Genomic DNA, 20,513 nt, shown 5'->3' on the forward strand with positions numbered 1-20,513 from the left:
AAGCCTAGTATAGCCTGGTTCTAGTATAGCCTGATTCCAAACTGTCCACACCAGAACTGGGGTCTGATCCATGTGTTGTCCAAATGGGTCAGATTGGGGAGGGGATGGTTCTTTTGGTCCCTGCATACCAGGCTATACTTTGTTATTCAGTTCTAACAATCAGATAAGGCCCTTCACCATCCCAAAGGGAAACAGACCACTTTACAAGTTGTAAGACGTCTTTTGTGGTTTCATTGGCACATACATCTCATATTCTCCAAGAGAGGAGAATGACCAGATCGCTCAGAAGAATGGCTGTAGCTTGCCAATGTTACTCCTTAGCATTTGCCCCACTCTGTTTAATGACACAACCATTTCCAGAAAGTGAGTTGCTATATATTAAGTAATGAACGACCAGACCAGTCTCTAAACTGGAGAAAAGGCCCACTAAATTTAAGAACCTAACACTTCAAAGCTGGTTACAATGCCCTGTTTGCACAAAGCGTATTTACAATGTCTATGCAAAACTAATAGATTTGAAGTTGAACAGGTGTGTGTGTGTGTGTGTGTGTGTGTGTGTGTGTGTAATTTACTGCAAAGTGAGACAAAGGTAACTGAAAGATAATTCCAGCTGGATTTGGAAAATAATTAGAAAGTAATTTCAAGATAACTGGAAATATTTTTCACAAATTGCAGAACTACTAATTGCTTTGTTACTGTCCTCCTTTGTCTGGTGTTTTAATGGATGTTTTGCCAATGAAGCAGATGTTGCATTTATAATAAAAAAAATTAAAGCACATCAATGAATCCTCCAATTTTTCAGAAGAGACAAGGCTTTCTTTGTTAAATTATTTCAAAACAGACAAGATATTGTGTCTGTAACTTGAATGTCTATGACCAAAATAAAATCTCTTCAGCATCTTGCCCTTTAAAGGGACCATTTCTGGCATTTCGTCACATTTCCATCTTCTTCATACTATAGTCATTTGTATTATGTGTCAGAGGTGATGTTTCCATAGATCCTAAAAGCTTTTGAGCATGCTTCTGAAAGAACATGAAAAATATCTTTGATTGGATTTAATTAATCCTAGCCAAGTTTAATTCTCTTCTTATCTTATATTCATTATAACCTTTACCAGTTCAGTTTGTAATTTTTGCAACATGTGGAAGAGTCCTAGACTATGGGGAGCATTTTCAAAAGTAGGGGGCCATCCATACAGTAGACATCCTGTATGCTGTTGTAGTAGATGCTGATTGTACTTTAATAGAAAGGAATATGAGATGTCAGATGCCACTGAGGAATGGCTGTGACTCAGTGGCACAGCACTTTTCCATGCAGAAGTTTAGAGATAATAGTTCTTGGCATCTCTAATTGAAAACAGTTTGGAGGTAATGGGAGATTCCTCTAGTAGAGACCCCAAAGAGTTGCTGCTAGTCAGAATAGATGATAATGGCCTAGATTCAGGGAAGACAAAGTGGGCCATGTGGGATGCATGCTATTTTTTAATTTACAGGGTTAAAACCAGAAAGTAAACAGGACATGACTTATGGTGACTTCCTGATGTTAAAAAAGAATTTTTCTGGGCCTAAAATACAACCATATACACCACTAGAAGGCATTTTAGAGGACAATGTTTTATTTTATTGGGGGGTTGCAGTGGAAAGGGCGTAGCACTCCAAGGTATCCTAGGGAGCTAGTGCACTCCCCCCAGGCTCCCACAATTGCACACCCCTAGTCTAGGTAGACAAAAAATCGGACATGTTATCAAATTCAGGTTGTCATGGCACCTGGCAAATTGCTTCTGGAATATAGAATAAAGGGGGTGGTTGCTTTGGGACATCCTGCCAGATAACGGAAGAAGCAGTGACTTGGGAAACTATATCCAGCAAAACTTCCATTTGTGTACAGATGTCCTTGTGAGCATCTCAAGGAACTTTAGGACCCAGGCCTAAGATGTTAGTCTCCAAGTGATGCAAACAGTCCCTGCTGCAAAGCCCAGTTATTGTTCTTCTCTGAATAGTGCATCCATGCTATTTGTAAACTAATGAATCACTCAAATATAGGCCATGGACTAAAAATACATTTCCATTTTAACAATACTGTGAACCAAAGAGTCTGTGGATAAACTAAACAACTTTCACAAAACAAGCAGAGCTCTGGAGGGCATGGGCGGGCACATGGGAAAACCAAAAATGCAAAAAGAGAATGTTTGTAGCAAATATTATTACTATTGTTTTTACTAGTGTTGATTCAGTCAAACAATTTATGCACGTTTTTGCATAAATAGCTAATAAATACAGTATTTACAACAAATTGTGGTGATTAGTTCCATATAGGTAATTATTTTTACTCTGCCATCCCTTTTATTTTTGCTCTGTGTGTGATTTCTCCATCAATTCAGATACGGTTTGAATTACAGATATTTTAAAATTCTGATGGCACAAGTCTGCATTTTCCCCCTCAGTATGTCAGGCATTTCTCTTCCATTCTGGAGGTTTTGTGGAGATAATGTTTATTGCAGCTGATCCACGTTCCATGTGCTATTGTTTTTGTTTTTTCTTTTCTACTTGCAGCTTCCTTCCTTCCAGTGTCCTTAACTATTACAGCAAACAAGAGAGACGATGTCAGCATTCCCTTCGTCAGAAAAGTTGTGAAGGAGGAAGATGCAGTCATCTACAAAAATGGTATTGATGCCTTTTTTCTTGGTTCTGGTGAACAATTGTGCACTTGAGTTAACATGATTCAGTTTTCCTGCTGTGCTGTAAGAAGACACATGGGTAATTTCTTATTAAGGGCTTTGCGTGTAGCATCACATGCAGGTGAGGAGCAGTTGAAGGAGTCAAGAGGTAGCTGATGGGCATCCTTTTAGAGTGCTTCACACATTACTGAGGACACATTACTGTAGTGGTTCATATTACTGTAGTGGTTCGGTGAGGCAGTCACCTAGTCCTCTAACAACTATGAAATACCATGTCTACACTGATAAGAGAATCCATTTTTACCTTCAGATTACCCTAATCTTTAGTGACCATGAGCTTGTCAACCCACACAGAGGCAAGTTTGGGAGAACTTTCCACATAGTTCCCCCTTTCAAACACACCCCAGTATGATTAAATTGTACAGGTGGCTCTTCACATTCACAGGTTTCAGATTTGTGGTTTTGACTATTCACAACTTTGTAGCTGATGCTTAACAAGGGAGTTTATCAAATGGGAGGAATTTCTCTTAAATTTGAATGAAAAGAAAGTGGGGGCAGAATGCATTCACTTAAAGTCACTAGTTTAGCGCAACTGCATGAATGCGCATTGCGTTTGAACTGGCTTCCCATTGCCCGAAAATAGCATGCCATTGCCCGAATTTGTGTGTGGCAGTCTATCACACAATAACGTGAAACCACATGATTGCGTTCGGACTGACTTCCCATTGCCCGAATTTGCGTGTAGTGGGTTATCACACATTAACGTTAAACCCCATGATTGCATTCAGATTGCCTTTGGATTATACTTCCAATTTCCCTTGTCTGATAAACTCCTTGGTCAACCTCTTCACCTCCTCCTTACCCTTCCTTCCAGCCAGCCAAAATCAACATCATACATTCCCCTGCTTTGCCAGACTTTGCATCCTCCTCATTTCCAAAGACCTTCCCTTTGAATTCAATGTTTGCAGCCACCCAAGGGAGGATCAGGATCCTCCTCCTTCCCCATTCTCCTGGCCAGTGGCTGAAATAGTTTTGAGGTTGACCCAGATTTTCCAGTGGGGTTAAACTTGCTCTAAAATATCCCACTGCTGCTACTACCTATTGAATTAATAAAGCAGCAGCACTTTTCTTAATCTTGCAGAACAGAATGGAATATCAGGTCACCACTCTGACAGCTCTCAGTCAAGGACCAACAAGTCTTTGGGTTAATACTAGTTTCTCCAAATGTGTACCAGCTGAATTTGGGTGGCAAACTTTTGTTTAAGAATAGAACAATCTGTTCATTGACTGTGCATTAATCTTGCCCAGCAAAATGTTGAATATTTTCAGATTGTCATCACATATGAGAATAAGAGAAAATTTGCATCCCTGCTGTTTCATGTGTGTTAGAGATGTTCCAGTGATCACATGACCAATGTGTATGCAAGAAAGCCACCTAAAACACCTCCCCATCTTAGTCATTTTCTTCTGGAAATTCACCCGAGTGATTGGTCTCATTTTTTGTTGTATTTTGATGGATTCTTCTCTCCCTTACAGGTACGTTCATATACTCTGTCCTCAGGCATGAAGTTCCAGAATTGCTAACGGTGCCCATTCCCCAGGTGTCCATCAACGACGCAGGAGTTTACTCTGCCAGATACATAGGAGGAAGCCATTTCACAGCAGCCTACACCAGGCTGATCGTACGGAGTAAGGTTTGACCTACTTCTTAAGTGGAAAGTAGTGGAAATGAAGCTTTTGCACACCTGTGTATATTATGCTCTTCTGATGTTTACTCTGAAATAATATCATCATCTGCCTCATAGTAGTCAGGCTAGAAAGAGGATGAATTAATGTGTGCTTGGTCTTCCTCCTTCTCCCCACCTTTGGGTATCTCTTGGGTATCTACAAAGTAGTTTGCTCACAACTCTTTTTAAAAAATAAATAAATAAATGTGCCTTTATTTCAAAGAAGATGCTTATTATTTATTTATTTGTTAGTTAGTTAGTTTGTTTGTTTCATTTATATGCTGCCTTTTTCCCTGGCTGGGACCTGAGGCAGCTCACCAAAGGAAGTAATTCAAACCCAAACAGTAAAATATTGAAAACAGTTAAAATCACTACATTAAATTTTTTAAGGCATTCAACAGTTTTTAAAACACCCCTCCCCTCCAAAAGAAGATTACCTATAAGCAATTACAATTTTTATTAAATTGGCTTAATCATAAAAAGGTGTTTTCCATCTGGTGAAAGGAGAGCAGGGAGAGATTCAGTCTGATTTAGACCTTTTTCGTAATCGAGGCATGGGCCACATACCAGTTTACTACTGAAAAATTGTCTGCATGAGATTGCCCAGACGTTGAGATCTTTAGGGGAGAGCCTTCTCCCAATCTCATAGTCCTCAGAGGCACATCTGTCAAAGGTACAAGAATCTTTTCTTGGTGGCAATTCCCAGGTTGTGATACTCTCCACTGAAGGCAGTCAGGCTGGTCCATGTTTTGTTGGTCCTTCTGCCAGCAGGCAAATGCCTTTTTATTTAGCAAGATGGTTAATTAAGATGGGTTGTGGCAAAAGGGTGCTTTTAATTTGAGCAAATACTTGCTTTCCTCCCCACTTCTTGATGAATTTTCAATTTTATGTTGGAGGACCTACATACATCCAACCTAGACAATGAGGAAATTGTAATAATAAAAGAGTTCCAGTACCTTGGCTCAAACATCAATTAGGAAGAAGATTATAGTCAAGAAATCAGAAGAAGATTAGGAATAGGAAGGGCAGCTGTGAAAGAACGAGACAAGATCCTAAAGAGTAAAGATATACAATTGAGCACTAAAGTAAGAATCCAAGCTATGGTATTCCCCATCACCATGTGCGGATGTGAGAACTGGGCAGTGAAGAAAGCAGATAGGAAGAAAATCAATTCCTTTGATATGTGGTGCTGGAGAAGAGTGCTGAGATATCTTGGACAGTCAAAAAGACAAATAGATGGGCCCTTGAAGAGAGCAGACCTGAGATCTCCCTAGGAGCCGAGATGATCAAACTGAGGCTGTCGTACTTTGGCCACATCCTGAAAAGGCATGAGTCGTTAAAAAAGACAATAATGCTAGGAAAGAAAGGTGGAGGGAAGCAGAAAGAGAGGAAGATCACAAGCTAGATGGATGGACTCAATTAGAGAGATCATGAGTATGAGTATATAGGACCTAAGCAGAGCAGTGGAGGACAGGAAGTCTTGGAGATGCCTCATCCAGAAGGTCACCATGAGTCAGAGTTGACTCGAAGACAGTTAACTACAAAAAATGTTTATGTTTTCTTAATCTGATTTGTGTTTTTAACTGTACTTGTTTTATTTGATTGTCTTGCTAGTTGCTGACTGCTGTGTTTTCAAATAAAGGCAGGGTCCAATCAAGTTAATAAACCTTGCCCACTATTTACACTTTTGCATACAGGGTGTGAAGCTGAGAAATGGGGACCTGAATGTGGCTTTCACTGCCCGGACTGCAAAAATAATGGCATCTGTCATGAAGATACTGGGGAATGTATTTGCCCACCAGGATTTATGGGGAAAACATGTGAGAAAGGTAAGAGAAAGCATTGTCATGCATTCATGTGCCTGGTTGCTTCCATACCGTTAGACAAAGACAGACTTCTCCTCAAAGTTTTGTAGCCTCTCTTGGTGAGGAAAGACAAGGCATTCTGGGAATTATTATTATTATTATTATTATTACTGTTTAGAAGGTAAAAAAAGAGGTCCTCTACCCACATACCTGGGGTTCAACCCCATTAGACTCACTGAGGCCATGTCCACACAGGCCAGAATATTCCATGAGCATCCTGGAATATTCTGACCCCAGTTGGTAGCAACATCTATATGCACCTTGCTGTGCTGCCTGTTTCTGGTGACAGTGGCCAAGTCTTTTCCTTTGAGCCAAAACCAAGACATCTGGTGTTGTTTGCATGGCTGGGCACCTCATTCTGACCTCAGAGGGAGCAACTCATGCCAGGGGCAGTGGTGAGTGGCACGGTGGGACACATTATAAACATTGTGGCATTGCTCTGGAAGCACTAGATTTTTTGGGGAAGATCCAGAGCAAAAGCATCTTTGGCTTATTCTTATTCTTTGTTTGGTTATTTCTGGATAAATGTTTTTGGAGCTTGTGAAGCTGTGCTAAACTGAAAAACATATCTTCTCATTTTCAAAACTGTGCCGTTATATAGGTAGCTTTTCATTAAAGATGACCAGATGCAGAAGGTTTTAAACATTTTTATTAGAACAGGCTGTTTTAAGGTGGGCAAGTTTAGAATCAAGAAATGTCTAACTCATCACCAGGATATTTAGAGATCAATTATGGATATCCAGGGCCAAAGCAAGATGGTCATGGAGCTCACACATTTCTCTTCCTCTTTGTAGCTTGTGCAGAAAATACCTTTGGGAGGGCTTGCCAAGAGCATTGTGAGCAAAAATCAGGCTGCAAATCATTTGTGTTTTGCCTACCTGACCCATATGGCTGTTCCTGTGCTTCAGGATGGAAGGGGCTCCATTGTGATGAAGGTAAAGTCATAGACACAAAGGGTGTGTGGGTGCGCAGTGGGATGGAGTGGGATGAGGACTAGGCTGCCAAGAGTCTGAAGAAATAGAAATAAATCAATACAAGTACTACAAATAAACCTCATGGTCTGGTTAGCTGCTTAACCTAATTCACACTGACATTTTTTTTAATGCTGCCTTATTAACTGTTATTCTGCCCATGTGTTCTTGCAGCTTGCGACCCTGGTTTTTATGGGCCCGGTTGTAAACTCAAGTGTACCAACAACTGCAATAATCGAGGAACATGTAACAGCTTTAAGGGATGCATCTGCCAACTGGGTTGGCATGGTCTGCACTGTGAAAAAGAAGGTAAAGCAAAGGTAACACTGTACTGCTATAGATGTTTTCATGTGTCATACAATGTTTGTTTCAAAGATTGAGCTCTATTTGTTCTAGAAAGAATGACAGAATCGTAGAGCCCCGGAACTGGAAGGGATCTCAAGGGCTATCTAATCCAATCCTCCGCCAAGCAGGAATACATATGTAAAGCATTCCTGAAACATATCCATACAACTTCTATTTAAAGACATCCAAAGATGGAGAGTCCATCACCCTGAGGCAATCTATTCTGCTGTTGAACAGCTCTGACATTTAAAAAAAAGTTATTAATGTTTAGATGGAATCTGTTTTCTTGTAATTTGAATCCACTGGTTTGCATTCTAGTTTTTGAAGCAGCAGAAAACAAGCTGGCCCTTTTTTCTAAGGTAGCGATCAGGATGCTGCTCAGTCTTCTCTTCTACATACTAACCATGCAACCTGGGGGCATCCACCACCAAGGGCCCTGTCTCACACGTCTTTACTAAACTGGCCTGTGATGGTAGTAGGCCCAAGAGAAAGCCCTCTCCAAGGATCATAGAATCATAGAGTTGGACAAGACCCCAAGGGCCATGCAGTTCAACCCCATTCTGCCATGCAGGAAGACACAGTCAAAGCCCTCCCAACAGATGGTCATCCAGCCTTTATTTCACCATTTCCTCTGTTGTTTCTCGTAAGGTTTGGTTTCCAAAGCGTTGTTCATCTTGGTTGTCCTTCGCTGGACATGTTCCAGCTTGTCAACATGGTACCCAGAACTGGGCACAGTATTCCAGGTGAGGTCTGGATAGAAATGTAATTCGGCTGCATCCAGAAGGAAATATATGATTGGATAAAGAGAGGCAACCTGTCAAACAAGGCCAAACTAGATGTTATGAGGTACAAGGTACGGGCATGAACAACCTCCCCAAAGGTGTTGCTGTTGTTCTTTAATTAAGAAGCAGCTATGCGAAGCTGCCAGTTTCAATGGGGAAACAAAATGAGAGCCTTCAGCCTTTTTCTTCCCTCGGCTGAGCTCCTCAGAATAATCTTTCATCAATTATGTTTTTCCTGAGGTGAGGAAGAGTCCATTCAGCCATCCTCTGTTTTCCTGGGGAAACAACTTGAAAGAAGAATAATTTTTAAGATTTCCAAAAGCTTCCCGCACATATATTATTTCAGGGCTTGGAGAAGTTATTTTTTGTACGACACAATCCCTGGGTAATTCTGGGGGCTGTAGTAAAATGGTTTATATGTTAATGCAATAAGCTCCTAAACTGGACTGACTCCTTCCTTTTATATCTACTCTTTCTGCTGCAACCCCTCCCTCAGATTCAGCCCAAACTGGGACTGGCTGTCAGGAAACCAAGTCTGCCCCATGACTCCGTCACAATGCATTCAGATACTTTCCAAGCCATAGATCACCACTGAAGGCAGTGGTTGCTTCCCAGTAAGAGGGGTTGGGATGGGGGTCAGGCCAGAATTCACTGCGTAGCACTGTAACTATAGTGCTCATGCACACATATCTTCCATACAGTATTCTGGCCATAGACTTTGAAGACCAGGAGAAAATTGTTTTTACTGGTCTGTAGTTCTTTTCTTTTCTTGACTGTCAGGAAATCTGTTTTTCAACCTGTGAACAAATAACTGAAGATTCTCTCCATCCCTAATATATTTCTATGCCTGCTTAGAAGTCTCGTTGAGTTCAATGGGACTTACTCTCAGGTAAATGTATCCATCCAAATTTAAGCTTAAATTCTATAGTCCTAGTTTCAAGTAGGGATGAGGTAGGAAATTTGTCCTGTTCACGTTTCAGCGTAGCTGTATCACATTCGTTCTTCCTGAATCTGAACTAGAACGTCATGCCCATGCTTTTCCAAAGTGTGAAATTCAATACACAAAAACTGCATGTATCTTTTTAAAGTGCACAAAAATGTACAACAAAATACATATAGTCAGCCCTTCTTATATATGGATTTTTTATACACAGATTCAAGCATCCACAGTTTGAAAATGTTCAAAAAATGTATAAATTTCAAATATCAAACCTTGATTTCCCATTTTTTATAAGGGACACCATTTTGCTATGTCATTATATTTACTGGGACTTGAGCATCCACGGGTTTTGTTATCCATGGGGGATCTTGGAACCAAACCCAGCGTATAACAAGGGTCCACTGTATTTTGAAATACAGTGTCAAAAACTTTTTGTGCAGTCTTTAAAAAATGGAATTGAAGGTGGAAATAATGTGTGTGTGTTATGTGCCCTTACATCATTTCTAATTTATAGTGACCCTAAGTTTTATCATGGGATTTTCTTGCCAAGTTTTCTTCACAGAAGGTTTGTCATTGTCATCCTCTGAGGCTGGGTGAGTGTGACTTGCCCAACGTCACCCAGTAGTTTTCCACGGCTGAGTGAGGATCCACACTCTGATCTCCTGGAGTCTTTGGTCTAATCTGAACTGCAGAAATAATACAGTTTGACACCACTTTAACTGCCGTGGCTCCATGCTATGGAATTCTGGGATTTATAGTTTTGTGAGTTATTTAGCTAAATCAGACTACAAATGTCAGGATTACATAGCATTGAGCCATGGGATTTAAAGTGGCATCAAACTAAATTATTTCTGCATTGCAGATTAACCTGTAGTCCAACACTGAAACTACTGTATTACTGTAACTTACTGTAAATTACTGTAACGAACACCACTCTCTTTTATTTTATTGTATTGTATTGTATTGTATTTATTATTTTGTATTTTATTTTATTGTATTCTCTATATTTTTATTGTTGTAACCCGCCTGGATTCCTTGTGATTGGGTGGGCTATAAATAAATTATTATTATTATTATTATTATTATTATTATTATTACTGCACCATACTGACTTTCTGTAATTTTAGCAGTAGAAAAACGAGATCTTGAGTGCAACTGAGCTCAACAAATTCAGCCATCCTCATTCTATAGTCTTAATAGTTACAAATGTGAAAGTTGTTTCTCCAAAATGACCAGGAATGCTAAGCCAAATACCTTTTACTGTATAGCTGGTGGGAAAGTAAAAAATGTACACTTTATGTTATGGATTCTTAAATACATACACAGGTGAAGCAGATGAAGCACCTCGGATAGAGAACTCACCTGATGCTGTGGAACTCAATTCGGGCACTGCGTTTAAATCTACCTGCATTGCTACTGGCAATCCACTTCCTACAAAAGAAGAAATCAAGCTGATAAAAAAAGACGGAACAGTTCTTAAGGTAAATTAGGAAAAGGAAAATCAATTTTAGAAAAAGATAACATTAAATAATACAACATAAGGAAGAAGGGAAAGTAATGAGAAGATAGTTTACTGGTGAGATTTCCCATTGGAAACCTCCTGCCGTGTGTGTGTGGTGTGTCTTCAAGTCATTTCCGACTTATGGCGACCTCAGTGCAAACCTGTCACAAGGTTTACTTGGCAAGCTTCTTCAGAGGGGGTTTGCCATTGCTATCCTATGAGGCTGAGAGAGTGACTTGCACAAGATCACCCAGTGAGTTTCTATAGTTGAGCTGGGATTCGAACCCTAGTCTCCTGAGTCAGACTCCAGCATTCAAACTACTGCACACTATATCTTTTCTAGACTTGTCTGCCTAAATCTACTGGGCAGGATGAGAGGCTGTGGCCTCCTGGTGCCAGGGGATTCAACACCTCTTGTTCTACCCAAGGAGTCTTGGCATTTTTCTACCTCTTTCTTGAACAGAACATTTGGACTTGCCTCTTAAGGTGTTGCATAAGGCTGCTGGTCTTGTAATAACCATCACAAATACCTGAACAAATAGCAAAACTGTTATAGATCTTACGGAATGTGGTTGCGAAATATAATGGTAATACCTACAGTAATCTAGGTTGGGATTAATTTAGCAGTATAGTCAGCCCTCTTTACCCACAGATTCTGCATCTACAGATTCCACCATCCATGGCTTGAAAATATGTTTTAAAAATCCAAAAAGCAAAGCTTGATTTTGCCTTTTTATATAAGGGACACCATTTTATTATGCCACTGTATATAATGGGACTTGAGCATCCATGGATTTTGGTATCCATGGGAGGTCTGGAACCAAACCCCAGCAAGTACCAAGGTCCCACTGTATTAAGATGGAATTAACTTAGTACTTTTGTAATTAACTGACTAGAAAAATCTAAAAATAAGTGTTTTGGAAATGGTGCCACCCTGAAATGCGTTGGGGTGAACTCATGTGCGTTTTAAAACTGGCACATTGAACATTAAGAAACATCTTACTGAGGAAGATCAATGATGAAGCAACTATGTAGTGTCTGGGCATGATAATCTGCCACCAATTAAATATTGTTTTTATGAAGTTACACATTTGTTGCTGACAATTTAGGACTGTTTACAGGTTTGCCAGCAATTCAGCAGTGTATCCTCATAGTAGCACTTCTGACTTGCCTGCAGTGTGAGGGTTATAAGAAACTGTAGATTATTGCTTGCATTTTTCCAAAACATAGTATAGTGTTTACTCTGAGCTGTCTTCTTTTGTCTTGTTTTGATTTTAGGCTGTATTCAATGTATATTGAGTTTCTTGTAATCTGTGGAATTTCATGCAGGCCTTGGGTTTTGACTTCAGGTAGTGATCCATGCATGCTGACTTTCTTGTTGTAAATTGTGGTAACCCGTTCAGGTCTGTATTTTTGTATTCATGATCATTTGTTATTCGTACAGGGGTATAGATGGAGTTGTTGCTGTTGTGTGCCTTCAAGTCCTTTCTTACTTAAGGCAACCCTAAGGTGGTTCTATCACAGGGTTTTGGTGGGCTAAGAGTGTGTTACTCAGTCAAAGTCATCCAGTGGGTTTTCATGGCCAAGCAGGGAACTGAACCCTGATCTCTAGAGTTGTGGTCCAATACTCAAACCCTGAGTATTGGACCACAACTCTACACCATGCTGGTACTATAGATAATATCTTTATTATATTTTGCAACTATATTCCATGACGTCTATTATTGAGTTATTTGTCCATGTATTTGTGATGACCCTATTCCATTTGTGTGCCTGTTGTTAAGTTCCTTCCATTTTGATCTTTGTTGTTGATGACCTTGTTTGCCCCAGTCACTTGCTGCCTACAATGAAGGCAGATACTGTTTTTCCATCAACAATGTCTACTGATGCAAAAATCCATCCCAAAGTCCCAAAGACTTTTGTAATTTTACCAAGTGGAGAGAAAACATTTGAACATATTTGTCCTTGCATAAAAGACGCAAATAAGCAACTATTTATATCTCTGTGTGTAACAACAGCATGGTGGTTTATTGTATACTTGTGACCAAGTAAACAGTGCCTCTTTGATCCATATTACAAATCCCTTGCATGTTTGGAATAAACTATATGTAAAATGTATTGGCTTTTTGCTTCACTTTGGATGTTTCATAAATCCTAGCAAGAAAAGTGTTTATATCATGAGTGTGACTTTTTCTTTGCCAGAAAGAAATTTAACCAGTTTCATCCTCAATGTAATTTTAGATCTAAAGTTTTCTGCTAGGTCAAAATAACCCAAATACATAAATGTCACGGGAGGCAAAAAAAGACAGAGAAAAAAGAATCGAGTTGAGCAAGGGGACAGTTCTGCACACCTCTGATTTAAAATATATATATATATATATATATATATATATATATATATATATTATTGTTTACTGTTTTAGCCTGTCACATTGACTAATAGAAGCAACCGGTCAGAAGCAACGGAAGCTACATTTCAGGTTGAAAATGTCCAGCCTTCTGATTCTGGAATGTGGGTCTACATTGTTAAGACTGTAGCAGGCATGGTGGAAAAACCTTTCCAAGTCACAGTTAAAGGTAACTGAGAATAACTTGTTATCAGGCTTGGGTAGAGAGATAAATTATTCTGAAAATATTAAAGCCACCAAAAGCAAACAAACAAACAAACAAACAAAAAACCTAAAACATTTTTCCCAGTAAAAAAAAATGAGGAAAAATTAAAGAATGTGATAACAGCACCTTTTAGAGACTGAAAGTCACCTTGTTATTTAAGGAACATAAAATGCATTATCTTGTATGGTACAAAACTATTATATTAAAAGAACAGAGTATTCAGAAAATAATTACAAATTGAATTTCCTTTTTGTATTTTTTTTGTTTGTTTGAGATTGCTGGTAGGTGAGGGGTGGTGATATCAAGTTTATTATACCTTGATTGACAGGTGAACAGGTCTCTGTCACTCACAGCAGCTGATGCCCAGCAAAGCAGGGCTAGTGCCATGATCATGAATACATAGGTTTTGTGAATATAACTTAGTTATGGATGTGTAACTCTAGGTTATGCATCCAAACTGCAATACTGAATTCCAGCTTTCATCGCTAATGAGTTCAATAATATTAATAATAAAAGTGTATTAACTTTCCCCTTCTTGTCTAGTTCTTCCTATGCCCCTGAAACCTCCATCACTGGTTGAGCGAGGACATAATTTTCTCATCATTAAAACAAATGCTGATTCATATTCTGGTGATGGACCAATTGTATCAACCAAGCTTCTCTACAAACATGGCAGAGATCAGTGGCGCCCAGTGAATGGTAAGGATTGATCCAACAGTCAAGTATATATCATAAAAAAAATATACTGCTTCTGCATAGAGGTCAAATCTGTCTTGAGGCTGTTTTTCCTTACCAGGAAATCTGTAGGTCCATGAGGGGCATTTTTAACTGAGGTTTTTAAAACAGATAATTTGAGGGGAGAAGCCACGATTGTGTACACAAGCATAAATATGCCAATGGGGTTGTAGGGTGGTGCAAAGTATCATACTTTTGTACATTGCTGGTGTTTACCAGGATGATAATAGTTGACATTCTTTTTGAGAAGGGAGGGGAAAGGAATCTAGCAGCACCTTTTTAAGTCTAATTTTTATTTTAGCATGATTTTTCATGGGTATAAACATCTTTTTTCAGATACAGAATGATAATAAATGCTCAGGATATAAAGCATATTTACACAATTATGGGAGTGGGGGGGGGGGGGGAATTTTAGGATCCAGAAAGATACAAATCATAGCCCTTGCTCTAAATTTTTAAAGGGCTGCTGTTTCAAAGGTGATACTGATTTTTCAGATCTTTACAGTAGTCAGTTAGGGTTGATGTGTGAGACCAATAAATCTGCTTAAAAACATCAGTTTCCTTGGGTTCAAAATGTTCTCTGAGAAGATTTCTGTTGTTACATATGCAGTAGTGTGCCATGAGTTCATTTTCTTTGTTCATTCCTTTGTTAATGGACTGGAATTTGTGAACGAAATTCTGTTCAGCTGTTTCTCTTTGTAATCTACTTTGGTAATTTCCTTGTTCAAGGACTGCAACTTTTAAATCCTGCACTGTATGTCCAGGGAGGTTGAAATGTTCTGCAACTGGCTTTGGGGTATTGCAACTTTTAATGTCTGATTTGTGACCATTTATCCTGTTACACAGAAACTGTCCTGTTTGTCCAATGTCGAATATAGAAGTGTGTTGTTGGCATAGGATGACATATGTCACATTGGAGGAAGAACAAGTGAATGAACCTTTGATGTTTTGGGTGATATTATTGGCTTCTGTAATATTGCTTCCAGACTAGATGGGGTAGTAGTGTTGGTGGTACAGAGTCAGCATTTGGGTTTGTGGCAGGATCTTGTCTCTGTATTCCCAGTTGTAAATTAGTAATTGTTGCAGATTTGGAGGTTATCTGTAGACCAATAAAGGCCTGCCTTAAACAGCTTGTGAGAAGACTATATTATTCTCCAGTATTGGTTGTAGCTTGTTGATTATGCTTAAGTGGTAGCAGTTGGAGACCATAGGTGACAGGGGATGAGGATAGGGAATGAGGAGATTGATATCATTCTTTTAAAAAGGTTTATTACTCTGTAGAAACTAACACCTTTGTGAGGAGTACTGACCTGTACAATTGGGATCAAATCCAGAGTTATTATTAATTTCAGGTTCATTTGGACAGTAGTGCCCATGTTGCTGATCGGTGAACATTATGGAAAGTGTGAGTGTCCCAAAGAAAGACAAGCATCTTTTCCATGGGACTTCCTTTCCATGAACAGGGGACAACAACTTTCTGACAGTATAGGTTCAGTTCCAACCATGTTAACATGTGTTGAAGCAGTCTACATACCAGGGTTGTGCGGGGATGAGAATGAATAATTTCTGAGATGATTCAGAAGGAAGATAAAGTAATGATTTCCTACTGTAAGGAGCTACAGAGAATATTGGTCTTGTCTGTCCTCTTCTTTTGTACTTTTGTATCTGCAAGGAGATTAATGGACATCTATATGAGATTTTAAACCAGTCATTTCCCTGATGTCTACATTCAAGGAACTGTGATTTGTTTAAATCGTGATTAGACAACTGCCATACAGCCTCCCCCGCACAATGGCTTGCAGTTCCCCTTTCTAAAACCCACCACAGCCAACAATGGGAGATCAGGGGTGTTGTAGTCAAAACCAATTGGAGGACCAGTTTCCCAAGCTCCAGGTTAAACTTTAATGTTAAAGTCAAGGCTCACTTGGTACTCATTCTTCAAGGAAGGAAACTTTAATTTCTCTTTCCATCTAAATATAGCCAGGGGGTTGGATCCTGAAGTTTCAGTTGTAGAAAGAGGGTTGTTATATTTCCTTCTTCTCACTGCAGCTCCAACTGACCCCTCTCCCAAAAAGGTGCTCTTCAAGACCAAAAGTCTTTCTAGAACTGCATCTGTATGATGATGCACACACCCTTAGTCAAGCCCCATATGCTCATTCTGTGGCTCTGCTAGAGAGATTTTGCAAGAGAACTGAAGGTAGTATGAAGGATAGTACTTGTGGTAAATACAGGCACTGCAGTTGCATCGCTGGTAAATAGGTTTGACAGGCGTTGTGCTTTGTACCAGAAAGAAGAAAAATGTATTTGAAGCAGGAATGTTAGTGCAACAAAACATGTCCACCTGTACACATCTAAAAATCTCCCTTATTATTTTGCAGTGCATAATTCATTTTTTGTTGTTGTTCCTTTCAAATCCAGTAACTGGAGAGATCTGGAAACTAACTGATCTGGAACCAAAAACAGAATATTCTATCTGCGTCCGGCTGACTCGCAGAGGAGAAGGGGGAGTAGGACACCCTGGGCCAACAGCCAGCTTCACTACAGCTGCTGTTGGTATGTAGACCTTTGGACTGTTCCCAGAAAGGAAGACATGACACTTCATCTTTCAAATCTGTGGCTCCTTTATTCTATTCGCATGGGGAAAGAATTTACCCAAAGTGATAAATTCTATATATTGTTATTATTAAGGCTAAGTTTTATAATTAAATCACTGAAATAAAACTTCATGAAACTAATAGTACCATTAAAGAGTACACTGATACACTGTATATAATATCAGCTTCACTACATGGAGATTACACCATGCAGTAAATTACAATACATTCAGTTACAACAATTTAAATAAAAGCCTTAGTTGCCAAGATTTCTCTCCAAACCCTTTCCCAGTGGAAGAATTAACTGTAAATTAATTCTGCCATGAATACAAATCATTTAATCTTTATTGTTTTTTCTTACTTCATTTTACTGTTATAGATATAGGCCAAGATCCTAGATCAGCTACTTACCGTATATACTCGTGTATAAGTCGATCTCATGGATAAGTCAAGGGCAGGTTCAGGGCACAGAATCATGGATTTTGAAATGACCCATGGATAAGTCAATGGTCAAACCCAGGGGCATGTAACGAAGGATCTAAACGGAGGGAGCAAAACACCATTTTGCTACCTCATTCTCCCTCTTTTGACCTCTCCCATGAGTCCCAGTCTGGGCATGTAAAATGTGGGCACAGACCTTCGATTTCCCTCCCTTCCCCACAACCTTCCCCAAAGCTGATGGCTTGCGAAAAGGGGAACACAAACCTCCAATTTCACTCTTCTCTCTCTTCTCCACAGCTTTCCCAAGGCTCATGGAGAAGTATTACCATATTGACCCGTATATACGTCTACCTAGGATTTTGGAGCCCATTTTTGGGCTTAAAGTTTTTGACATATAGATGAGTATATACAGTAGTTAAGTATGCTTAACTAAGGAGCTGTGCACACAGCCCTGAAGGGGTGGCTTCCAGCCGCCCTGTTACAGCCAGATCGGGGCCGCGGCAACCACACACTGTAGCTCCGATCTGGCCTTTGCAGGGCACAAAGGGCATGATACCTGCATTGCCATGGCTTGGTGTGCTCCTTTGGTGCTGTGTTATACGTACGTAGAACCAGAGGAGCACTGTGACACCGCACACTGTGTGGTGTGGCGTGGGATGTCACGCTGCCCTGGGGGTAGAGCCAGGGTGTGCATTGTATAGACCCTACGCCCCAAGTCCACCCCCAAGCCGGCCCAAACTGCTGGTCTGCACAGCCCCTAAGTAGTATCTCCAGGGCCCAAACCTGTTTTACTGGGTGGCAGCCACTGCCAGAAACAGATGTATGTTCTGATCAGTGTTCACCCCATTGCCACCAGTGATCTCCAGTGCAACAATCAAAAACAAGGTTCCAGTCACAATTCCTCCTCACATCAGAGATTATTGGCAGGAGGGGACTGGAAACATCAGTTTACTGCACCCTGATCAATAGGAGAACTGATTTGTGTCGCTTGCAGCAGCAGGAGCTACCAGGCAAAAGAGGACTGGGGACTTTTACAATTTTGGCAATAGTATCACAATCATGAATATGTAGGGACAGTGACTATGAATCAGTTATGGATGGCTAACTCTAGGGTATGCATCCATAACTGTGATAGTAAATTGCAGCCATATGCATTCTATGTATGTAGTCTATCCATTGAAAAAGCATTAACTCTGAACAAGAATGGGCAAGCTACAGGTTCACTCAGTCCCCATCTAGGCCCCAAGCTTCTATGTCATGCCCTTCTCCTTATGCTCAGCCCACCCTCCATTCCATTCCCATGCTTATGGGTCATATTGCATGCATGGGTATGCATCCATTTTTAAAGAACAATCCATGAATGAGGCAAGAATGCACTTTGTCAGGAAGCCAAGATTAGGTGTAGCTCCCTGTCTTGTGTGTGCTATCCACCTTGCTTTGCTTTCTGCTGTATGTGTAGAAGGTACACTGTACGTAATGTGTAGAAAGATCCCCCAAAATGGCTTTTTATGGACATGGAAATCAGGGGGACTATTACCTGAGAAAAAATGGAAATGTATTACAGTAGACTGCATTAAATCTCTTCATTTTAGTCAGTAGCATGATTACCAATGTAACAGTATACAATAGTAGCACATGAGCTTAAAATACAGTGGTGCCTCGGGTTACGAAAGTAATTCGTTCCGCGGCCGCTTTCGTAACCCGAAAGGCTTCGTAAGCCGAAAAACCCATAGGCGCTAATGGGGAAAAGCCGCGATTCCGTGCGAAAAAGCCGAAAAAAGCACCAAAAGTTTTTTCGTAACCCGAAAAAACATTCGTAACCCGGAACAATAATTCCCTATGGGATTTTTTCGTATCCCGAAAATTTCGTAACCTGGGTATTTCGTATCCCGAGGTACCACTGTACAGTGGGCCCTTAGTATCAGCTGGAGTTTGGTTCCAGGACAAACACACACACACACACTTGTGGATACCAAAATCCATAGGTGTTCATGTCCCATTGTATACAATGGTGTAGTAAAATAGTGTCCCTTTTATAAAATGGCAAAATTAAGGTTTGTTTTTTGGTATGGGGGTATATTTTGAATCCATGGATATGGAAGGCCAACTGTATTAACCTGCACTCTGTGATGTATGAAGAGGTTTTTTTTTCATGTCAAAGTGTTCCAAAGATACTGACATCCTTTCTCCATACTCTTCAAGGTCTCCCTCCACCAAAAGGCCTCACTCTTGTTCCTAAAAGCACCACAGCCCTGACCTTGTCATGGCAACCAGTGGTTCAGAACTCAGAAGATAACATCCACATTGAAGTAGAAAAGAAGAGTGTGCTGGACATGAGTGGCAAGACTACCACGATCAATCACTTGCCAAGCAACCAGTCTGTTCTGGTCATTGACAATTTGGAGCCCAGACACCAATACATGTGCCGAGTCCGTGTGAACAGCAAGTCTAAAGGAGAATGGAGTGACTATCTCTATGCATGGACTTTCAGTGACCGTATGTTCATGGAGTCAATTAATGGAGTCAATACCTAACTTTTCTAATATAGGCTTGTTGAACACATTTGCTTTATTATTTGGCTACTATTGTCTAAACAGGTCTTCCTTAGTATGCTGCAATAGAACATTTTCTTCCAAGCTATTTAGGATATATGAATTAATTTACCCATCATAATAAATTCTCCAAAACATATTGAGATCTTTGTAGCTTTCACAGATTTTTGTATTTGATATAGCAGTAATGGGTCCATTGTTATGCGTAAAGTCAACTTTTTTCTTTTTCTCCCTGCTTCTCTTCTAGAAAATGATGGCATCACAACAGTGCTATCACCATAACTCTCAAAGTGTACAGGTAGACTAGTTCTGACTGTCACTGCCCCTTCTCTCCTCCCCCCCCCCCACACTAAATTCCATGAAAGGTTAGCCTTTAAACTACTAATATAAGAGTTTCTGACTACATGCTGTCTTCTCAAGAAAGCATGAGGCACTATATTGATATCATCACTTAGTTTTAGACTGTGGCCTATTTGTTGCCCAAGCATCTTGACTTAGTGGCGTCCCACCATTGGTGTCATGCGGTGTAGAGGGGAGTTGCTGGGGGGATCTGCCAAAGGGCAGCAGTCGCCAAAAGCTATATTCTATTCTTCCAGTTTTTTAAGTCTACCAGGCTTAGAAGAGGGGTGAGAACTCAAAAACATGGCAAAACTGCCTCTCACACACTTTGGAGGGCACAAGAGGGCCCAACATTTGGGATGCAGCCTGATAACACTTACTTATGGATGAATCCTATTAATTCAGAAGTATCCAAAAGTGTGGCAATTCT

The 20,513-nt window shown here is 40.1% G+C and overlaps 1 protein-coding gene across 2 annotated transcripts in view; it reads left to right on the plus strand.

The window, feature by feature from the left end:
• TEK (TEK receptor tyrosine kinase) overlaps positions 1 to 20,513 on the plus strand; it is a 45,670-nt gene that overhangs the window by 9,145 nt on the left and 16,012 nt on the right. The window contains exons 3-12 of one of the 2 annotated variants that reach the window (XM_089488084.1): positions 2,554 to 2,664; positions 4,215 to 4,367; positions 6,103 to 6,234; positions 7,065 to 7,205; positions 7,416 to 7,550; positions 10,635 to 10,789; positions 13,233 to 13,386; positions 13,966 to 14,121; positions 16,576 to 16,710; positions 19,395 to 19,688. In XM_089488084.1, coding sequence (XP_089344210.1) covers positions 2,554 to 2,664; positions 4,215 to 4,367; positions 6,103 to 6,234; positions 7,065 to 7,205; positions 7,416 to 7,550; positions 10,635 to 10,789; positions 13,233 to 13,386; positions 13,966 to 14,121; positions 16,576 to 16,710; positions 19,395 to 19,688 — 1,566 coding nt within the window. The remainder of the gene's footprint in view (positions 1 to 2,553; positions 2,665 to 4,214; positions 4,368 to 6,102; positions 6,235 to 7,064; positions 7,206 to 7,415; positions 7,551 to 10,634; positions 10,790 to 13,232; positions 13,387 to 13,965; positions 14,122 to 16,575; positions 16,711 to 19,394; positions 19,689 to 20,513) is intronic. The other variant, XM_089488088.1, reaches the window with a different exon arrangement.

This window comes from Sceloporus occidentalis, unplaced genomic scaffold (assembly GCF_023333645.1).
Source record: "Sceloporus occidentalis isolate IW3139 unplaced genomic scaffold, rSceOcc1.0.p SCAF_1, whole genome shotgun sequence".
NCBI classification, from domain to species: Eukaryota; Metazoa; Chordata; class Lepidosauria; order Squamata; family Phrynosomatidae; genus Sceloporus; species Sceloporus occidentalis.